Below are 21,248 nucleotides of genomic sequence, written 5' to 3'. Positions count from 1 at the left end.
GAGGTCATTCCTCTGGAAGTGAGATCTGTGTTTATTTCAAGGGGACTTGGGGAGGTCGTCTTTGTTAATGAGAGGGTTTCTAATCCAGTGGTGAGTAACTAAGGAAAGCCCTATTGTATTATGTGGAGGACCACTGTCAATTCGGGTAATGTGGAAATCTGTTAATTGGGGGCTCGATTGTGATGGGGATGGGGCCTATGAAGGTGCTATACTCAGGGAATCTCTTTCTGGATGACATTGGGGGTCTGTATTTGGGGGTTATCAGGAGGGAATCTGTTAGTAATAGGGCCTCAGTGACTGAGGGTTGTCTAAAGGGGTCTCTATTCTGCATGTTACTGGGGATGTCTATCTCAGGGTGACTTGGGGACTCCTTGTCTCAGGAGATGCTAGAGGGGACTCCATATCTGTCGAGTATGCAGGGCCTCTAAGACTGCATCTCTGCCCTCAGCATCCAGGGAAACCAGCAACAGAAGAGCAACCTAAAAAGGAGAGCCAGATGACAACCTGAGGCCGAGAGCAGGGACCCTAGATCTATCAGCCTGAGGACCTGGAATTTAGCTTTATTGGGATTCTGTCTTTACCTCTCTGGTTGTGCTTGCTCAGGCTTGTGAAGGGAAGAGAGGAAGGAGAGAGAAGATCTATTGCTTCCTCTACCCACCCCTTAAAAGTTGAAGTCACTGAAATTCAGTATGGGGCCCCACTCTGTAGAGAGTGTTTCTGGGTAAGTGTATCTACTTAGGAAGTTCCCTAATCTCTATTTCCAGTTCCACCCTCTGTTCAGCTCTTGAGACCACAAAGCCCAGGGCCTTGTGGATGCCTCTTCCTTAACATCCCACCGAAGAGGAGGATAAGGGTTGGCCACACACCTGGAAATGGAATTCTCTGATGGGATGTCCTTTGGGGTACGGACTGTTGTGAAGGTACGTTTGGGCTGCGTCACTAGAGAGGAGAGAAGGGCAGGTCTAGATGAGGGGAGGATAGATGGAGGCCGCTGCTGGTTCAGATACATGGACCCACCAGACACATGGACTCACATCCTGTGGTTCCAAGTCCCTCACAGGTCCTGTGTTTACAACCTCTACCTGGATCCTTGTCATTTACGCTGAGAGCCCACATTCCCAGTATGCACACAGATTCCGTATCATGAACACCCTCCTATCCCTGTTATTGGGAATATGGTGGCTCCATAAAGTAAGTACTAGACTGCGAACCACAAGGTCCGAGGTTTAAGCCCACCAACCACTACACTCCATGGGAGAAAGATGAGGCTTTCTGCTTCTGCAAAGATTGAAAGCCTTGGGTTCACTGTGAGTCAGAACCAGCTAGATGGCACTTAACAGCAGCAACGATCCCTGTTACTAATACTTACCCAGGCCCCCTGTCACTTCTTAACCCCCACCCCCAAGCTCCCAGTGCCAACCTAGACCCCATTTCAACAATACCAGCCCCTTGTCCCAAATGCCCACCTGGACTCCTCATTATTAATAGCCACTTGTGTCTTCAGTACTCATCCAAACTGCTTGTGCATAACCCATGTACTCACCTGAACCCCTTGGCATTAATGCGTTCCCAATACCTACCTGGACCTCATTCTCAATATCCATCTGAACTTCTTGTCAATATATTCCCTTCATCAATATTTAACCCATTGTTCCCAATACCCAGTGACCCACAATCCCCCATGCCTGCCCAAGCCTAGATCCCATAGTATCTATTCACTTTGGGTCCCTGTGTCATCATTTTCCTGGACCCTGTGTCCCCAGTGGAGTCCTGGTGTGAGATAAAGCACTGGACTGCAAGGTCAGTTTGAACCACAAGATTGGCAGTTCAAATTCACCAGCCGCTCCTTGGAAACCACATCCAAGGTTCTATGAATCGGAGTACATACCAACACCCAACCATGGCCCCAATACATACCTGTCACCAGCAGGTGTACCTGAGAAGTCCTGACCCTTCCTCCCACCCCAGACCTACACCCATCCCCACACCACAGACCCCAACTCACTTGTCACTTGGTGCACTTTTTTGGCTATGACGTTATCCCCAGGAGGGTCAGTGGATCCACCAATCCTGAGGAGACACACAGAGTGTGGAGTGTGACTAGGATCAGAGCTCCAGAGTGTATGGAGGGTATCCACACTGCCCTCAGAGACCATCTGATGGGGAGTCAGAGCTCTGAGTGGTCCCCTGGCTGGGGGCTGAGCGCTGGATTCTGGACTCACCTTTGAATGCGGGATGCTGGTGCAAAGACCCCATGCCTTGGAGAGCAGGTGAAGTACCGGACACCGAAGACTGAGCCATCATGTTTGCCTGTGGGCTGCTCTAGCTCGATGCCATACCAGTAACCTGCAGCAAGTGTGTGTCAGGATGCCTTGTGCCCCTGCCTAGCCCCCAGCCTAGAGTCCCGCCCTCACCTGGGGCAAAGTCTGTCTTCCCGTAAAAGCGCACAATCCCCTGCTTCTGTCCCGCGACGAGAACCTGGTCTCCGACCTCAGCCTTGGCCCCCTCTCGCTGCTGCAGGCTGCCCAGAGAAGGGGATGATGGGGACTTCTTCTTGCCTGGAAGTGAAAGACGCAAGGGGTGGGAGTGGGGCCTCCAGACACCAGTCCTTGAGATCCCCTGTCTCCCAGAAAACCCCAAGGTGGGAATCTTATCCTGGCTCCCATCAGGAGAATGAATGCCAGCGACTTCTCCAGAATGGGGGTGCTTTGAGAGACAAGAACGGGGCATATAAGAAAACTGAATCCCAGATGCCAGCAAATTCTATCCCCAGAACTAGGGAATGGGGCTTACGGGAAAACTATAGACATGGGAAAACTGAGTCACAGAACCTGAAGAACCCCCACATCCTTTCTCTGAGCAGATGAGGCCCAAAGGAGAAACTGAGTCACCGAATTCAGGAACCCAGGCATTGCCCTTTACAAATAAAGGAGGGTTTGGCTCTGAAGGTAAATCAAGTTACCAGGGCCAGGAAACCCACAGGCCTTCGGACCTGAAGAGAAATTAAGTCACAGAGCAGGGAACCCCCAGGTACTTCTGACAAGTGAGTGGATCTAGTATTTGGCCAGAGGAGAAACTGAATCACAGAAGTCCATTCCGCTAACATTGGAGTCTGGGTCTGAGGAGAAATCAAGTCACAGAAGCTGGGGTGCCCACAGAATATCTCCTAGACTGGCCCTCCCCATCTCTAGGGCTCCCCGCTCTGACCTTTGTGCTCCCTGCGGCCTTTGCCAGTGACACGGGAGAAGTCCATTCGGGGAGTCCGTGGCGTGGAGGTGACAGATGAAGGCAGAGCATCCACAGCCTTGGAGATCTTGGACACAGACGCAAAGAGACCTGGGGGGCGGCGGGGGCGGAGGACAGTGTCTGGGCTGGGAGTGGTCCAAGCTTCCACTGTCTCAGCTCGCACCCCTACTATCTCCCAAGCCCTGGTTAGCAACAGAGAACTTCTGAGAGGACCCCTCTGTCCCCACCCACTCCTTTTGGGCCCCAGCTGAGACTGACCCTGCTTAGGGGGACAGATGAAGTAGCGGACTCCCCCAACACTGCCATCATTCTTGCCCTCAGGTTCATCCAGCTCCACGCCCACCCACTGGCCGCTGGCAAACTCCGTGGTCCCGCAGAACCGTAGTGTACCCGTCTGGAGAGACAAGGGAAAATATGGTTTAGGGGGCCTTAAGAGGCCCTAGTGGACCACTGGCACACAGTCAGCATGGTGGAGTAGATGAGGGAGTCCTGGATTCAAAACTCAGCTTAAACATCACCATTTTTTGGCTATCTGATTTAACCTGTCTCCTCAATTTTCTCCTATGTGAAATGGGAAGAGAACTAGCACCCACTTCACAAAATGGTTATAAATCTCCCCTGTCTGGTATAGGAAGTAGCTACTAGCTACAGATGACCATTTCAACTGAGAGAAAATTAAATTAAAAATCAATTTTCCCACTCATACTTGCCACATGTAAAGTACTCAAACATGGTAACTCATTTAAATCTCATACAATCCCCATGTGTTGGGTACTATTATTATTGCCCCCATTTTACAAACGAGAAACTGACAGACATCCAGAGAAGCGGAATGGATGAACTCCAGGATCAAAGGCAAAGCTGAGGCTTTCCTGAGCAAATCCCTGGGCCTGAACTCCTAACCACTGTGTTATATGATTAACTATGTGTCCTCAACAACAGGCTTCACCTCTCAAAAGTCTGTTAATAGTCTTCTGGGCTCTTAAACTGAGTGAGTCCCTAGTTTCCTTTCAGTATGATCATGCGGATTTGCGTATATCATGTATGGGAAATGTTTTCGATGGGTCTAACACTGACACAGCTCTTGACTGGGAAGCAAAATCCAAATTCATTTCAGTGGCCTGCAGGTCTGGTTGGATCCAGCCCTGCCAACCTCTTCAACTCTCCCAACTTCTGCTTCACTCCCCTCCAGTCAGACTGCCACGTCCCACCTTGGGGCCTTCTCTGCTGTTTCCTCTGTCCCTGGATCTTTGTAGGGTGAGCTTCTTCCTACCTCACCTGGGAAATCACTCCTGGAGAGGCATTCCTGGACCATCCCGACTAAAATCACACCTGTCCTTAGCCAGAGACAGTGTATGGAATCTGGCCAATTAATCATCTGCACAGTCCTCACTGCTGCCAGAAATTATGTTAAACATGGGTTTCCTTTATGGACCGTCTCTCCTTCATTCCAAATGGAGCACCATGAGAGCGGGGCTGGGACAGATAGAGCCCTTTATCACCAAGGATGGGCTGATGTCGCATAGGGACACCAAGTTAATAAATGAAAGTTGGAATAAGATCTCTCGGACCGCCAGACCTTTACACCTGCCCACCCCCTGGCCCCAACATCTACCTGAAATCCCTCTTCTTTTCTTCCCCTAGTTTACTCCTCTTCATCTTTAAGTTGGGTGGGTGTTCCATTCTACCACACCTCCATTATTCTGGCCTATACTTTCCTAAAGTCCTGAGCACTCTATGAATGAAGGTGGACCAGCCCCAGGTCCTGTAAGACCCACAGGTGCACTGAAGTGCTCTGGTCACTTTCTTGTGTGCTTCCTCCATCACAATCATGACTGGTCTACACGGTCACCATCAGATGTCCCCCTCTAGAGAAGTCGGCATGGGGAAGGAGAGCACAGAGATGCTCAGCGAATGACTCTTGAATGAAATAACAGGCTGTGTGGACAACTGGGAGGGGGGCCGACAACAGGGAGTCTGTGCTCTGCCCAGGGACCCAGCTATGAAGGATGAGGGGGCTGAGTCCTGCCCTCCCCCACCCTAGCCCCTAGCCCCTGACCTTCTGGCCATCAAGTAGCACGCGGTCTCCCAGGCGCAGGCCCAGTGCGCTGAGCATGAGATTGCCTGGCACGTTGTCATAGTTGGGCAATGTAACCTTGGGGAGGGCACACGATAGTGGCACAGCCTCCTCCAGCAGCGTCCGCAGTTCCTTGGCCACCAGCGCTGCCTCTGCCTTGTCCAGGGACATGTCCATGGGGTCCGGAACCACCTCTGCTGGCACCTGTCCCTTCCGGTTCTGGGTACCATGGGAAGAGAAGAAGGTGGAGAGTCAGAAGCACAGGCTGTCCCCCAGAGACCTGGCGTGTAGGGTTATGCAGGGCGAGACTAGGCCCTATCCTGGGTCAGCCTGCGGATAAGAAGGGATGGGTCGTTAAGGTGTAGACCACAGGGAAGGAAATTGGCCCCTGAGACTCTGGGCTAGGGATGTGTGTCAAGGAATTGAGGATGGGACAGGAGTTAAAAAAAAAAAAAAAATGATGCTGGGACAGGGAATGCAAGCTACAGCTCAGTGATGTAGATCATGCCCTCAGAGAAGCCCCCAGACTCCAAGGCCAGAATGTTACCATGTGGAGGAATGAGGGCTGAGAATGAGTTAGCGTTGACCAGGGTCCAAACTCTGGGCCATCCCCCTCCCCCACAAGATATCCATGTCTGGGATACAATATGCTTGGTATTAGGAATGAGATTTAATAATAGAAGGGTTAGGGTCATATTGAGGGCTTAAAGGGGGTGACCCTTCCAATTCACAAAGGGCCTCAACTCGGCTTACCCCATGATCTCTAAATGCTGTCTACTCAGCCGAAGGCTCAACCGGGATTGAAAGAAAAGATACTCTTTGCTGGATAAACCTGGGTCGGTCCCTTAAGCTCTCTGCCTCAGTTTGCCCATTGTAAAATCCAGTTCCTAACAGACTTCACCTGATGCATAATGAGCGCTAAGTAAGTTTCCTAAGAATGTTTTGTTTGTTGACAGATGATTTCTGTACAGTATGGGAACTCTGAGGAAGGCTAATGGTCTGGTCCCTTCATCCTCTGCAGAGACTCTCTGACTGGGAGGGGAGGAGGGGGAGTACCCGAAGCGCTGGGTTGGCACCGTGCTCCAGTAGACACTTGGCGGCACCCAAGCACAGGTTGGAAGCTGCGATATGCAGGGCTGAACCGTGGTTGAAGTCACTGCATGTGGAGTTCACCACTGGGAGAGGGGGCAAGAGAAGGGTTCTGGCTGAGCACCATGGGGGACCACAGCCTTTGTCCCCCTAGCTTCTCAAAGTTTTCTTTTAACCCACAGGTCCCAATGCCTCTCGCATTCTCTGACAGAGCTATCCCCATCGTAGAGCTCCACCTCTCACTTCTTGGCCACTCCAGGTCTTGCCAATCCCTTGGATGGGAGACCAGTAAGGTACATCTGCCTCCAGCCTCCCACTCAATCTCCTCCCACTCAATCGCCTGCTACCACAGCATCTGGCCTGACTTCAATTCTGCCCATCACTCATTGCCCCGCCTCCTTACCCAAGCCCCACCTTCTTCATAGCCAGCCTGGATACTCAGCGCCCTCCAGCTCCCTTCAGTTTGTCTCCCTTCTGTGGGTCCCACCCCTTCCAGACTGGATTCCCACCTCCCGCTTACCTCGTGGCCTCGCACCCTTGAGCAACACGCGCACAAGGTCCGGTACATCGAAATAGGCGGCGTAGTGAAGTGCATTCATGTTAGTCCAGCGGCTGCGCAGGGTCACATCTGCCCCCAGTGCCAGTAGCTGCTGCGATAGGCGCACAGCCGCCGCGGGGTCCCCTGCATGATGGCACAGATCAACTTAGGACCTCTCCAGAGCATGGGCCCAGGGTATGGGGAGGATCTGAGCCTGAAGGGCTGCACTTTGGGATCTTTGGCTCTGGGTTCAGAATAGGAGTCTTAGGACCTGGGTTTTCAGGATGTCTCGGGTTTGGGGCTCACCGACACCATGGGCCCCAGCCTTGCACGCATAATGCAGCAGTGTCATATCCGTCAACCCATCACGGTCATTCACGTGGCATCCTCGACGCAGAATCTGGGCACATCGGGGGACACAGGGTTATCCAAACAGGCAGGGGGCCCTTCCCCACTCTCCCCAACATTCCCAGGGCTCTTACCTCATTCCCGATGACATCAATCTTGTGCTGGACTTGGGGCACCCACTGGTGTACAGTGGCAAACAGCTCGGGGATGGTGGTCTGGGGGTCAAAGAGAATCTCCTGGCACGCCGGGTCATTGGGGTCGAAGAAGGTGAAGGCTGGGGTAGTGAGAGTTCAGAGTCACCCCAGGAACCCAGAAAAACTGACCATCACAAGAAAAGGGAACTCGAAGTCTTTGCCTTTAAAACCTTCTGATACAAGGTCTCATATTGGTGGTGTATCGGCCCTAGTTAGCCCACCAGCATTTTCTGTGACCAGTCTAAGGTTTCAAAATTAGGAGATTTCACATAAAAATCTGGATACCCAGTGTGTTTTGAAAAATTGGCAGATCAGGTAATTCCTACATAGTAGCAAGTCCCATCCCCTGAAAGGAGTATAGCACTCCCCGAGTCTTTAAACTCAAGGGGGATGCTAAGGGATGCTACTGTTCTAGCCCACTGCTGCCCTAGTCAGAACATTGGCTGGTTTTTGTCAAAATCTCCAGGGACAAAACTAAAATGACAGAAATCCTGGCTCTTAAGAAAAATCTCTCCCTTTTAAAAATGTGCGCTCCACATAAATTGTGTCTAATGGCAGGATGCAACCTGTGACCAGCCAGAGTGATACCCAGAGGAACTTCCATCTCCCTCCCTGAGACTGCTGGAGTAGAGGAGCAATGATGAATGTTGCTCTCTGTGGTAACATCAGCATCCTGCATGGGTCAGGAACTCAGTGGGTGTTGAATGAATGAGTAAATGAAGCACTTTATCACACAGAGCCCAGGGAAGTGCCACATAGAAAGCGAATCCAGGAATTACCTCCTTTAAAAACCTAAGTCATTATCATGGTCTTCCTTAACTCAGCACCACTACACTTAGAGTACTAAGTCCTCACTGTGGTCCACAAGGCCCTGCATAATCCACCCCATCACTGCCCTGCCCTCTCCCTCACTCCCCTCTGTCCCTCCAAGATGCCAGCCAAATTCCTGCCTCAGGGCCTTTGCATTTACTGACCTCCACCTCGGGCCATCATCCTCTCCTCACCCGCACTAGGAAGTCTTCCTTCAGATCTTCACAAGGCTTTGCAAGGCTTGGCTCAAATGTCATCTCCTCAATGAGGCCTCCCCTGTTCTTCTCTCCTACCTTATTTTCAATTCATGGCACACAGTTGTTGTTAAGTGCCATCTAGTTGGTTCCAACTCATAGCAACCTTGTACAGGGTTCCCAATGTGTGGCTGGTGTGTTTGAGCTGCCGACCTTGTAGTTAACAGTCCAGTGCTTATCTACAGCATCACACCATGACTCCCAATCATAGTATATGTTGTTGTTAAGTGCTGTGGAGTCAATTCCAACCCATTGTAACCCTGTGTAGGATTTTTCTACAAGTGGCTGGTAAGCTTGAACCGCCAGCCTTGTGGTTCCACTTTGCAGTCCAGTGCATTAACCCCCAGCACCACATCAGGACTCCAATCGTAGCATATAGCTCTAGTTATTATAACTGATTTATTCCTGCACACACACACACCCCTTAGTCCTTTCCTGTCTTCCTCTTCTGCCACCCCGCCCCCCGTCCTTCTCTTCCTTTCTCACTTGTCTGTCTCACTAGATGTGGACACCAGGTTTCTTTTCTGTCTTATTCACTATCATATCCCCTGTGCCCAGATCAGCATTTGGCACACACTAGGTGCTCGGTCTCTACTGAGTTAATGTACAAACAAATGTATGAGTCCTTCATGGAAACCATCTTTATCTTCTCTGTGTCCAGAATCACACTTCCAAATTCCTTTACACTCCCTGGTCTAGGATTCTTTGGGGGGGGGGGGTCCCAGAGTAAACCCTCTCCCCACTGGAACACAGATTCTAGTCAAACCCAGACATGTTTCCAAAGATTTTTCACTTTCCTATTCCAAGCTCCCAAACAGCTTTCTTATTCTTTTATCAGGCTGAAGTCAAGTTGTAGCCTCTCCAGTCATCTGTAGTGCATTGTTGTTGTTGTTGTTAAGTGCCATAGAGTCGGTTCCAACCCATAGTGACCCTGAACAGGGTTTCCAAGGCTGTAAATCTTTACGGGAGCAGAAAGCCTCTTTTTTCTCCTGCGGAGCAGCTGGTTGTTTCGAACTGCTGACCCTGCAGTTCACAGCCCGATTCATAACCAGTACACTACCAGAGTGGGTTACATGCCCACAAATGCCATCCTTCCTGCCCCACCCTGGCACGTGCCTTCTCTCAGAACTTGGTACCTAGTTTCTGAACCTCACAGCTGCAAGGTCTTCTAGAATTTTCTCCTATATCCAACTTCAGAGTTCTGATGTGACGCTGTGGGTTAATGCGCTGGACTGCAAGGTCAGTCTGAACCGCAAGGTTGGCAGTTCAAGCTCACCAGTCCCTCCTAGGAAACCCTATACAGAGTCAACATGAGTCAGAACCAATTCGATGGCACTCAACAACAAGAACATATCCAACTCCGGCTGAGTCCCAGCCATCTCTACTCAGTAGCCAGAGGGAGTTTTTAACTATTCAGACCCACCATTCTTCTGTTTTTAAACCACATCCCCTAGTGTGTCCCCTCATCACAGCTAGAAGACATCCATAGTCCTCACCGTGGCCTTTAAGGTCCTTCCTGACTTGATTCTCGCCAACCTCTCACCATAAGGAACTCTAGTAGCATAGTGGTTATGAATCAGGCTGCTAATCTCACGGTCAGCAGTTCGAAACTAGCAGCTGTTCTGCGGGAGAAAGATAAGGCTTTCTGCTCTCGTAAAGATTTACCGCCTCGGAAACCCTGTACAGGGTCGCTATGAGTCGGAACCGACTCCACGGCACATAACAACATCAACAACCTCTCACCATTACTGATGACTCCCAAACAACAACCCCATGATCTTTTTTCTGTTCTAAGCTCCATCCAACCTCAGAGCATTTTCACTTGCTGCTCTGGGCCTGGGACTCTCCTTCTCCAGCTCTGCCACGGCTGATTCCTCCTCAGGCTCCATGTCTTAGCTGAAATGCCATCTCCTCAGAAATAAGAAACACCTGCCCTGACCACTCTGTCTCACGTAGCTGCCCGACAGCCATTCCCAATCACACGTCCATCTTTTCTTCCTTTCTCAGCACTCATTCAAATGTATCTGGTTTATCTGCTCACCTGTTTATTGCTAATTTTTCCTTCTCTCCTGAGAGCAGGGATCACACCTGGATCACTCACAATTACGTTCCCATCACCCAACACAAAGCTCTTCACAAAGCAGAACTTGAAAAATAACTGCTTGGTGCATGATTAGACACTTTCTGTTTCTCCAAACAGGCCACCCTCTCAGCTCCACACCTTCCTACCTCAGGGCCTTTGCCCCTGTGGTTCCTTCTCCAGAGACCCTCTTCCCCCAACCTTTTCCATGGTTAACGCCCACTGCACCCCCGGCTCTCTCTCAAATGTATCTCCTCAGGAAAACGATGTCAAAAAGAAACACTCTTGCAGCATCCTGTAAATACCATATTCATCAGTTCAATCCCACTAGCCGCTCCTCAGACCCAACTTGATGGTACTTAACAACAATTTACATATATTTATAATTATTCATGTGTTGACTGAAGTCTGTGAGTTTTCTTAGGACAAACACTGGGACTATCTTTCTCGATGCTGTGCTCCCATCTCCTGGCATAGTTGGGATCATAGCAGGTTTTCCACAAATGTTTGTTGAATGACTAAATGATCAAATGTGTGTCATTAATCGAAGACTAGAATTATCTCAATTCCATGCTCCAATGGGTAAATGAATGGAGGGGGCTCACCCTTATCTCCCAGAGCCTCACCAGCAGAGCTCAGCCCACCCTCTCCAGCCACCCAAGGCTCCAGGCCAGACTACAGCCGGGGTGTGGGGTGTGGAGATGGTTACCGTAGTCCTTGGGGAGCGGGGCTGGTGCAGAGGGGTGCACCACAGGCTTCTGTCGACGCTCCTGGGTGGGGCTGGGGGCCTCTGGGACTGTCTCCTCCTCCTCCTCTTCTTCCTCCTCCCCCCGGGGTGGTGGGACCATAGGGGCAGGATCTGTCTTAGTCATGGTCTTCAGTGGCCCCTGGGGGGCGAGTGTAGAGCTGAGGGGCGGCCTTCAGGCAAATCCTGGAGGTAGAGATCCGTTATAAAGGGCACTCCCCAGGATCCGGGGTCTGATCACTCCCAAGCTCCCAGGGCTCCGGTTGGCCTCCGCCCCCCAGCTCTATCTGGATCTTGGGCATCCATAAAGGACTCCCGTTCCCCTTCAGCGAGCCCTGGTATGTGGGCCCAGCCCCCCATTCTTCTTCTTCCATTAGGTCCCTCAGTCTCCACCGCCCCCTCCCCGGGTTTGTTTATCTCAGGATGCAGGATGCTTCGCCCCTCCCCTTCTCCACTGGATGCTGTTTTTCTGTCTTACCTCTGACGGCTGGAGCTGAAGACCAAAATGGGAACTGGGGAGCCCACGGGAGTAATGGGGTCCAGGAGATATGATAGGGAGGAGAAGGAAACAGAGAGAAGGGGACGAGGCCCAGACGCCGATAGGAGATGGGGGTGGAGAGGGAAAGGCGTCAACAGCGCATGCGTCGTTTTACCCCCACCTAGGAGCGGGGGAGGAGATTCTGGGAGTCGGCTTGCATTGATGAAGGCTGCTCACATTGATGCAGGAGCTGGAGGTAGCTTTAGGAAGGAGGTACAGAGGGACAGGAGAGGAAGAACAGATGGCCACGCAGAAGGATGTGAGACGCTAGAGACAGAGAAAGATGGAGGAGGCTCGAGGGCAAAAAGACAGGAATGGTGCAGCCAGCCCAAGTCTTTTTGTCCATCTTCCTTGTGATAGAACCTTCTTCCTGATCGGAAAACCACACCAATTAGGACAGGGGTCTAGATGTGGGATGGTGGTGGGTGTTCGCTTTCGCTTTCTGGGACCTTACACCTGACCCCACCTCCAGGATATGAGGATTATCTCAGAAAGGTGATTTGGTAGAGACTCCTAACATGATTGATAGTCTTTATCATATAATACTCTTGCAGCATTGACTAGGCCCAAAGAATTTAGGCCACTTGCCCAAGGGTGTACCGTAAGTCAGTGGTGGAACTAAGACTTGAAACCCAGTCTGAACTCTTTAATCACCATGCTACATGGCCAGAAGGGTGCTTTGGGAACAGGTGCCTCTCAGAATCTTTCTCCTCCAGAAGCCCTCTGGGGCCAGTGCAGGACCCTGGCCCCACTAGCTCCATTGTCCTTGCTTGGCCTTTCCACTTGGGCTGACCTGTCTGCTAGGATGTGTCCTGTATGGTCAGTAATCAATCCAGCCTGATTACAGGGCTGGGTGGCTTTGTCTTCCACCTACCCCTTCATCCTTCTAATGAACACACCCAGGAGTTCCATCTCTAAAGCATTTCCAGAGTCTGATCCTTCATCTCACCCAGGGGTCCTCATTTCGATCCATCCTCCAACATCTCCTCATGGGACTATTTTAGCAGGTTTCTCCCAGTTCTTCCTCCCCTCTCCTCCTAGTTTGTCCTCTACATGCAGCCATACTGTTATTGTTAAGTACTGTCAAGTCGGTTCCAATTTATAGCAACCCTATGCACAACAGAACAAAGTAGTGCCGCTTCCTGTGCCATCCTCACCATCATTGTTAAACTTGAGCCCATTGATGTTGCCTCTGTGCCAATCTATCATATTGGGGATCTTCCTCTTTTTCACTGACCCTCCACTTTACGAAGCATGATGTCCTTCTTCTGGACATAATATTTTATGTTGGTGGGGGTGGTTATGTGCCGTGGAGTCGATTCCAACTCATAGTGACCCTGTACAGGGTTTCCAAGGCTGTAAATCTTTACGGGAGCAGAAAGCCTCATCTTTCTACCACGAAACAGTTGGTAGTTTCGAACTGCTGACCCTGAGGTTAGCAGCCCGATGTGTAACCACTACACTAGCTCCTGATAATATGTGAAGTGTGAGAGATGAAGTCTCACCATCCTGGCTTGTAAGGAATATTCTGGCTGGACTTCTTCCAAAACAGATTGGTTTATTCTTATGGCAATCATTGGAACTTTCGATGTTCTACAACACCATAACTCAAATGCATCAATTCTTCTACGGTCTTCCTTATTCGTTGTCTAACTTTCACATACATATTAGGATATTGAAAAGACTGTGATTTGGATCAGGTGTACCTTATTCCTGAAACTGACAATTTTGCTCATGAACACTTTAAAGAGATCTTCTTCAACAGATTTGCCTAATGCAACAGCTTATTTAATTTCTTGACTGCTGCTTCCGTTAGTGTTGATAGTGGATCCAAGCAAAAAGAAGTCTTTGACAACTTCAATCTTTTCTCCATTTTTCATGAGTTATTTTTTATTGGCCCAATTGTGAGGATTTTTGCTTTCTTTACATTGAGGTGCAATCCATACCTAAGGCTGTGGTCTTTGATCTTCATCAGTAGGTATTTTAAGACCTCTTCCCTTTCAGCAAGCAAGGTTGTATCACCTGCACATCTCAGGTTGTAAGTGAGTCATCCTCCGTTCCTGATGCCACATTCTTCTTCACATAATCCAGCTTCTCAGATTATAAATGTAGCATACAGATTGAATAAGTATGGTGAAAGAATACAACTCTAGTGCACATCTTTCCTGATTTTAAACTACTCAGTGTCCCCTTGTTCTGTTGGAACGACTGCCTCGTGTTCCTATGTACAGGTTCCTCATGAGCACAATTAAATAACATTCTTTGCAATGTTATCCATAGCTTGTCATGATCCACACAGTCGAAAGCTTTACAAAGTCAATAAAATACAGACAAACATCTTTCTGGTATTCTATGTGTTCAGCCATGATCCATCTGACATCAGCAATTATATTCCTCATTCCACATCCACATCTAAATCCAGTTTGCACTCTGGCAGCTCCCTGCCAATGCACTGTTGTAGACATTTTTGAATTATCTTTAGCAAAATTTTACTTACATGTGATATTGATGATATTATTTGGTGACTTCTGCATTCCGTTGGGTCACTTTTCTTTGGAATGGGCACAAATAAGGATCTCTTCCAATCTGTTGGTCAGGTAACATGTCTTCCAAATTTCTTGGCATAGATGAATGAGTGCTTCCATTACTGCATTAGTTTGTTGAAAGATTTCAGTTTGTATTCCATCAGTTCCAGGATCCTTGTTCTTTGCCAATGCCTTCAGTGCACATTGGACTTCTTCCTAAAGTACCAATCAATGGCTGTTGATCAAATGCTATCTCTTGAAATGGTTGAACATCGATCAATGTTTTTTGGTACAGTGACTCTGTATATTCCTTGAATCTTCTTTTGATGCTTTCCACATAGTTCAATATTTTGCCCATTTTGTTGTCATTTTTAAGTGCCATTGAGTCGGTTTTGACTCACAGCAACCCTGTATAGGGTTTCTAAGGAGCAGCTGGTGAGTTTGAACCACCAACTTGTGGTTTAAGCTGGCCTTGCAGGCCAGTGCATTAACCCACAGTGCCACACCAGGACTCCATTTTGGCCATAGAATCCTTCAATACTGCAAACAAGGCTTGAGTTTTTTTTAATCAGTTCCCTCAGCTTGAGAAATGCTGAGCATGTTCTTCCCTTTTGTGTTTCTAAATCCAGGTCTTTCCACAGTTCATTACAATGCTTGACTTTGTCTTCTCAAGCAACCTTTTGAAACTTTCTGTTCAGCTCTTTTACGTCCTCATGTCTTCCATTTATTTCAGCATCTCTATGCTGAAGAGCAAGTTTCAGAGTCTCTTCTGACACTCATTTTGTTTTTTTCCTTCTTTATTGTCCTCTTAATGACATTTTGCTTTCTTCCTATATGATGTTCTTGATGTCATCCCACAACTCTTCTGTTCTTCAGTCTTTGGTGTCTAAATGCATCAAATCTGTATTGAGATGATCTCTAAATTCAGATGGCATACATTCGAGATCACATTTTGGGTCTTATGGACTTGTTTTGATTTTTTTTCAGCTTCAGCCTGAACTTGTATAGGAGCAATTGATGGTCAGTTCCACAGTCCGCCCCTGGCCTTGTTTTGACTGATGATATGGAGCTTTTCCACCGCCTGTTTCCACATATGTAGTCAATTTGATGTCTGTGTATTCTATCTGGTGAGGTTCATATAGATAGTCATCTTTTATGTTGTTTAAAAAAGGTATTTGCAGTGAACAAGTCATTGGTCTTGCAAAATTCTATCATGCAATCTCTAGCATCAGTTCTACTACCAAAGCCATATTTTTCAACCACTGATCTTCCTCTTTCATTTCCCATCTTTGCATTACAATCTTCAGTAACTATCAATACATCTTAAGTGTATGTTTGATCAATTTCAGACTGAAGAAGTTGGTTGTTGTTAAGTGTTGTTGTTGTTGTTAAGCCTGTTAACCCACAGCACCACACCAGGACTCCGAAGAAGTTGGTAGACTTCTTCAATTTCATCATAACTGGCTTTAGTGGTTGGTGTGTAAATTTGAATAATAGTGGGTTAAACTGGTCTTCCTTGTAGGCATATGGATACGCCTAGTCCTGGTGTGGCGCTGTGGGTTAATGCACCAGACTGTAAAGTCATTTGACCTGCAAAGTCAGTGGTTCAAGCTCACCAGCTGTTCCTTGCAAACCCTATACAGGATCGCTATGGTTCTGAACCAACTCAATGGCACTTAACAACAACAACATCACAGACAGCATTTTATTTCAAGATAGATCTTGAAATGTTCTTTTTGATGATGAATGTGGTGCCATTTCTCTTCAATTTGTCATTATTCCTGGCCTAATAACAATGATTGTCAGATTCAAAATGGTCAATACCAATCCACGTCAGCTCACTAATGCCTAGAATAAGTTTATGAGTTCTATTTCATTTTTGACAACTTCCAGTTTCCCTAGATTCATGCTTTGGATAGTCCATCTTCTGATTTTTAATGGATGTTTACAGATGTTTCTTCTCATTTTGAGTTGTGCCCCATCAGCATATGAAGGTCCCGAAAGCTTTACACTATTGGCGTCATCACAGTCCACTCTACTTTGAGGAGGCAGCTCTTTCCCAGTTGTATTTTGAGTGCCTTGTTATTCATAAGGTTTTCAGTGGCTCAGCAATCAGTGCCTATAACATTCAGCTATTGTTGTTAAGTGCTATTGAGTTGTTCCAACTCATAGAGACCCCGTATAGGGTTTCCGAGGATCAGCTGGCGGGTTTGAACTGCCGACCTTGTGGTTTGCAATCCTGTACTTATCCTACAGTGCCACACTGGGATATTAATCTTTATGTGCTCCATTTCATTTTTGACAACTTACAATTTTTCTAGACTCATCAGATCAGGGACCATTCCTCTACTCAGGGACTTCCTGACCAGGTAAAATCCACTGTTCTCACCACATAGGCCTTTTGTGAACTTGCCTCTATCTATCATTTCTCTGGTCTCAAGATCTCAGTTCCTTCCACTCTCCCTCTCGCTCATTCCATGCCAGCTAAACTGGCCCCCATGTTCTTCCCAACCCCAGAAGTTTGCGTACTGCCCCTTAGCCTGAAATGCTCTTCCCCCAGATATCTGCATGGGTTCCTGTTTGAGGGTTTTGCTTCTTGGTACCACTTCCTTGAGACCTTCTCTGTTCTCCGTATCTGTAATTGCACCTATCTCATCACATACTCTTCTCCTCATCTTAACTTTCTCTTTGATTTGGCACCTAAGATACTGGGACTGTTTGTTCTGCCTGGAACATCTGGCCTACCTGCTTTCCAGGCCAGCTCACCATCCAGGACTCTGCACGAACGTTTCCTCCTTAAAGGAACACACAACACACACACATACTTGGCATGCCCATTTCCTGTCAATCACATTTTCATTCAATCTGAAATGATCTTGCTTATTAGTTTACTAACTTGTCTTCTACTGAATTACATTATGAGTACAGGGAATTTTGAGCCATTGTTTTTTATCACTATAACCCAACTAGGCACCAGGTTTGACAAAGGGTGTGTGGCAAGGCTTGGAGCTAGTTTGAACCAGTTCACTGATGGCTGACAAAGTGAAATGAGAACAGACCTGAATTTTTTTAATTGGAGTGATCCGGAATGCTAATGGGAAAGGGAGACATTACAGGTCAGATCTCTGGAATGGGAGACTTGGCAGAGGCATAGGAGCCCTTTCAGGAGTCTGATGTGTGGCCTTGGGTAAATGTCAGGATGGTGCAGAGTGGCACAGATTCAAAGCTGCATCCTCTGTGGGCAGGCATCTCTGAGCTGGGCAACTTTGCTTTCAATTCAGTAGATCAAGAGATTTGGTTGCTATGCAACACGCATGCTACCCTTATTTTCTAAGAGGGAGATTAAGCTTCTAGTGCGGCTCCAACATGTCATCTCTCCCACTCCAGTTAGCATTTGGATTCACTCACATTTAAATGATGGCCCAACGTCCTTCCATCAGCCAGCCCTGAACCAGGTTGAACTGCTTCAAAACCCTGTTGTGTGTGGCTCTTCAGAATCAGGTAGAACACTCCCCAGACAACCTTTGTTCTTCTCTAAGGTTGTATTACCTAGTGAAGATTCAAGATGGGCATGACAGGGGCCTGGTGCCCAGAGGAATGGGGGCTGATAGAGTTCGTGGACTCCAGGGGTCCCTGGGAAGGGGTAATAAGAGTCTATGGGACTGAGCTGGACCCAAGTGTGGTCAATTTCTCTTCATCTGTCTCCTGTCAGTTGTCTTACAAGATTGTGTGTTCCTGTTCTCCTGTACTGGAGGACCTAAGGCCCAGGAACTCAAGGTTGGCATCCAATGAAGGAGGGGTAGGGCCTTGGGCAAGGGACACAGCCACCCCAGGTCCTGTGCAGACAGTGTGAAGGCTTGGGATTTCTCAGGTCCAAGGAAATGAGCCATCCCAGGCAAGGATGCAGGTGAGACAGGACACAGAGAAGTAGGAGAGGAAGAGGCAGATCTGATGTAGAATAAGGAGGCCAAGATGGGGCAGTGTGCTAGAAAACAGAAAGCGAGGTGGTTACAGAGAATTATGGGAGACAAGAAAACAGATGTGACAGCTAGACCTTCATGGGGGCATGGAGAAGATTTGGGGAAACAGGGAGAGAGTTATGAGGGGACTGAAACATGGGAAGACTGATGTGGGAATCAGAGAGATGTATGGGTCAGAAAGACAAAGATGAACGTGGGGCAGAGGAGACTGGGAGATGGATGAATGAGTGGGAAACAAGGATTCGACTGGGGTGGAGGAGAGAGACTGTAGTGAAAGACAGTTGTCAGTCCAGGAACCCTGGCAATGCTCCATGACAAGCCCCAGGCATGCATCTGAACTTTGTCTCTGCCCCACCTTGTGTATTCCCCTGGGCTCAGGTCACAATCTCCAAGTTAAAAGTCAGCCAGGGCAGCTACTTGCAGCCCCAGCTGGCTGTCACTATCTGGGGATATAAGGCCGGTGCTGCCAGATGTGCTGAGTCTTCAGGGAAGACCAGAAATTATTTCAGAGCACTTTTGGGGCCAGACAAATCATGTCTGTGGGCCATGTCCAACCCCACCCCGCTAGTTTAGAGAAAGGAAGAAGTAGTTCAGGGCTCCTTTATGGCCCCCCTCTACCCCCACCCCTCACCCCCTGCTCCCATCCAGGCAGGCCCCTCAGAGCCCTGCTGAGGCTCCCAAGCTTGGCCCTAGAGATTTAAGCAGCTAAAAGGTCTGATTAAAGTTTCATTTTTAAAGAAATGATACCCACCTCCCCCAACCCCTCAAAAAAAAACCCAAAGCAGTGAAATAGAGTGGCTAAAGGGCCTTAGGAGTCCTGGTGTGGCGCTGTGGGTTTGAAACACAAGGTCAGAGGTTCAAGTTTACCAGCCGCTCCTAGGAAACCCTATACAGGGTAGCTATGGATTGGAACCGACTCAATGGCACATAATAACAACAAAGGGCCTAGAAGACTTCTAGTACAGTGATTGCAAACTCAGGCCCTATAGAGGCCAGGCAGGGAGCATGAATCCACAAGGGTCGGATCTCAGTGAACAGTAGTGTACAGAATGCAGGCCTCCTCTGGAATCAGACATATGGGTTTGGATCCACATAAGTGGCTCTGACACTTACTGGCTGCCTGTCTTTGGCTGAGTTCCAGGACCTCTCTGTGCCTCAATTTTTCATCTCCAAGTACGGACAATAACAGTACTGAGGTCATAGCAAGTTTTTATGCCTGGCAGAGAATACCAAACACTCATTGCAGTCAAGAGGATTCCAACTCACAGCAAACCTATTGTTGTTGGTATTAAGACTGTGGAGTTGGTTTCTACCCCTAGTGACCTGTATAGCATTTCCAGAGGAAGACAGACTAGGAAAAAGGAGTGATGAACTACTTCTAAATATTTAGTCACTGAAAACCTTATGAGTAGCAGAGAAACACTGTCAGATATAGTGACAGAAAATGAGCCTCTCAGGTTGGAAGGCACTCAAAATGTGACTGGGGAAGAGCTGCCTCCTCAAAGTAGAGCTGACAGTGATGACACGAATGGAGTAAAGCCCATGGGAGAAAAGCCTGCGGGACCTTCATTTGCTGATGGAGCACAACTCAAAATGAAGAGAAACAGCTGTAAACATCCATTAATAATTGGAACATGGAATGTACAAAGTATGAATCTAGGAATATTGGAAATTGTCAGAAATGAAATGGAACGCATAAACATAGATATCTTAGGCATTAGTGAACTGAAATGGACGGTATTGGCCATTTTGAATCAGATTGTGGAACAGATCATCGATTGATCATAAGCAAATTCAAACTGAAGCTGAAGAAAATGAAAACAAGTCCATGAGAGCCAAAATATGACCTTGAATATATCCCACCTGAATTTAGAGATCATCTGAAAAACACGTCTGATACATTAGACACTAAAGACCAAAGACCAGAAGAGTTGTGGGATGACATCAAGAACATCATACAGGAAGAAAGCAAAAAGTCATTAAGAAGACAAGAAAGAAGGAAAAGATCAAAATGGATGTCAGAAGAGATACTGAAACTTGCTCTCCAGCATAGAGATGCTAAAGCAAATGGAAGAAATGAGGAGGTAGAAGAGTTGAACAGAAAATTTCAAAGGTCAGCTGGAGAACACAAAGTCAAATATTATAAGGAAACATGCAAAAACCCGAAGCTAGAAAGCCAAACGGGAAGAACATGGTCAGCATTTCTCAAGCTGGGGGAACTGAAGAAAAAATTCAAACCTTGACAGCATTTCCAAGGCATTACATCTTTTTTTGCAGGAACAGAAAGCCTCATCCTTCTCCTGCAGAGCAGCTGGTGATCTTGAACTGCCGATCTTATGGTTCGCAACCCAGTGCTTATTGTATGGAGCCACTACACTCCCAGTGAACTCATGTTGTTGTTAGATGCCACTGAGTCAGTACCAACTCACAGCGACCTATGTACAACATAACGAAACACTGCCCGGTCCTGGGCCAACCTCACAAGTGTCACATTTGAGCCCATTGATGCTGCCACTTGGCCAATCCATCTCGTTGGGGGTCTTCCTCTTTTTCTCTGACCCTCCACCTTACCAAACATGATATTCTTCTCCAGCTACTGGTCCCTTCTGACAATATGGCCAAAGCATGAGAGACCAAGTTTGGCCAACTTGGCCTCCAAGGAGCACTCTGACTGCACTTCTTCCAACACAGATCTCTTGGTTCTTTTGGCACTTTCAATATTTTCCTTCAATATCATAACTCAAAAGCATCAATTCTTCACAGTCTTCCTTATTCACTGTCCAGCTTTCGCATGCATATGAAGTCATTGAAAATACTATAGCTT

At 48.0% G+C, this 21,248-nt stretch overlaps 1 protein-coding gene across 1 annotated transcript; it reads right to left on the bottom strand.

Moving 5' to 3' along the window:
- Window positions 1–10: 10 nt before the first annotated feature.
- On the bottom strand, window positions 11–11,769 carry CLIP3 (CAP-GLY domain containing linker protein 3). The gene is made up of 13 exons (XM_006867335.1): window positions 11,346–11,769; window positions 7,433–7,572; window positions 7,257–7,350; window positions 6,933–7,094; window positions 6,380–6,498; window positions 5,306–5,542; window positions 3,505–3,640; window positions 3,208–3,336; window positions 2,415–2,558; window positions 2,223–2,346; window positions 2,006–2,070; window positions 867–939; window positions 11–479 (listed from the first exon to the last, which is right to left on the bottom strand). The coding sequence occupies exons 1-13, from the start codon at window positions 11,506–11,508 to the stop codon at window positions 425–427; spliced, it is 1,641 nt and encodes a 546-aa protein (XP_006867397.1). The 5' UTR covers window positions 11,509–11,769; the 3' UTR covers window positions 11–424.
- Window positions 11,770–21,248: the final 9,479 nt, after the last annotated feature.

Source organism: Chrysochloris asiatica, unplaced genomic scaffold (assembly GCF_000296735.1).
Source record: "Chrysochloris asiatica unplaced genomic scaffold, ChrAsi1.0 scaffold00104, whole genome shotgun sequence".
Classification (NCBI taxonomy): Eukaryota; Metazoa; Chordata; class Mammalia; order Afrosoricida; family Chrysochloridae; genus Chrysochloris; species Chrysochloris asiatica.
The sequence above is the reverse complement of the archived record's forward strand: the minus strand, read 5'-3'. Positions and strand labels throughout refer to the sequence as shown.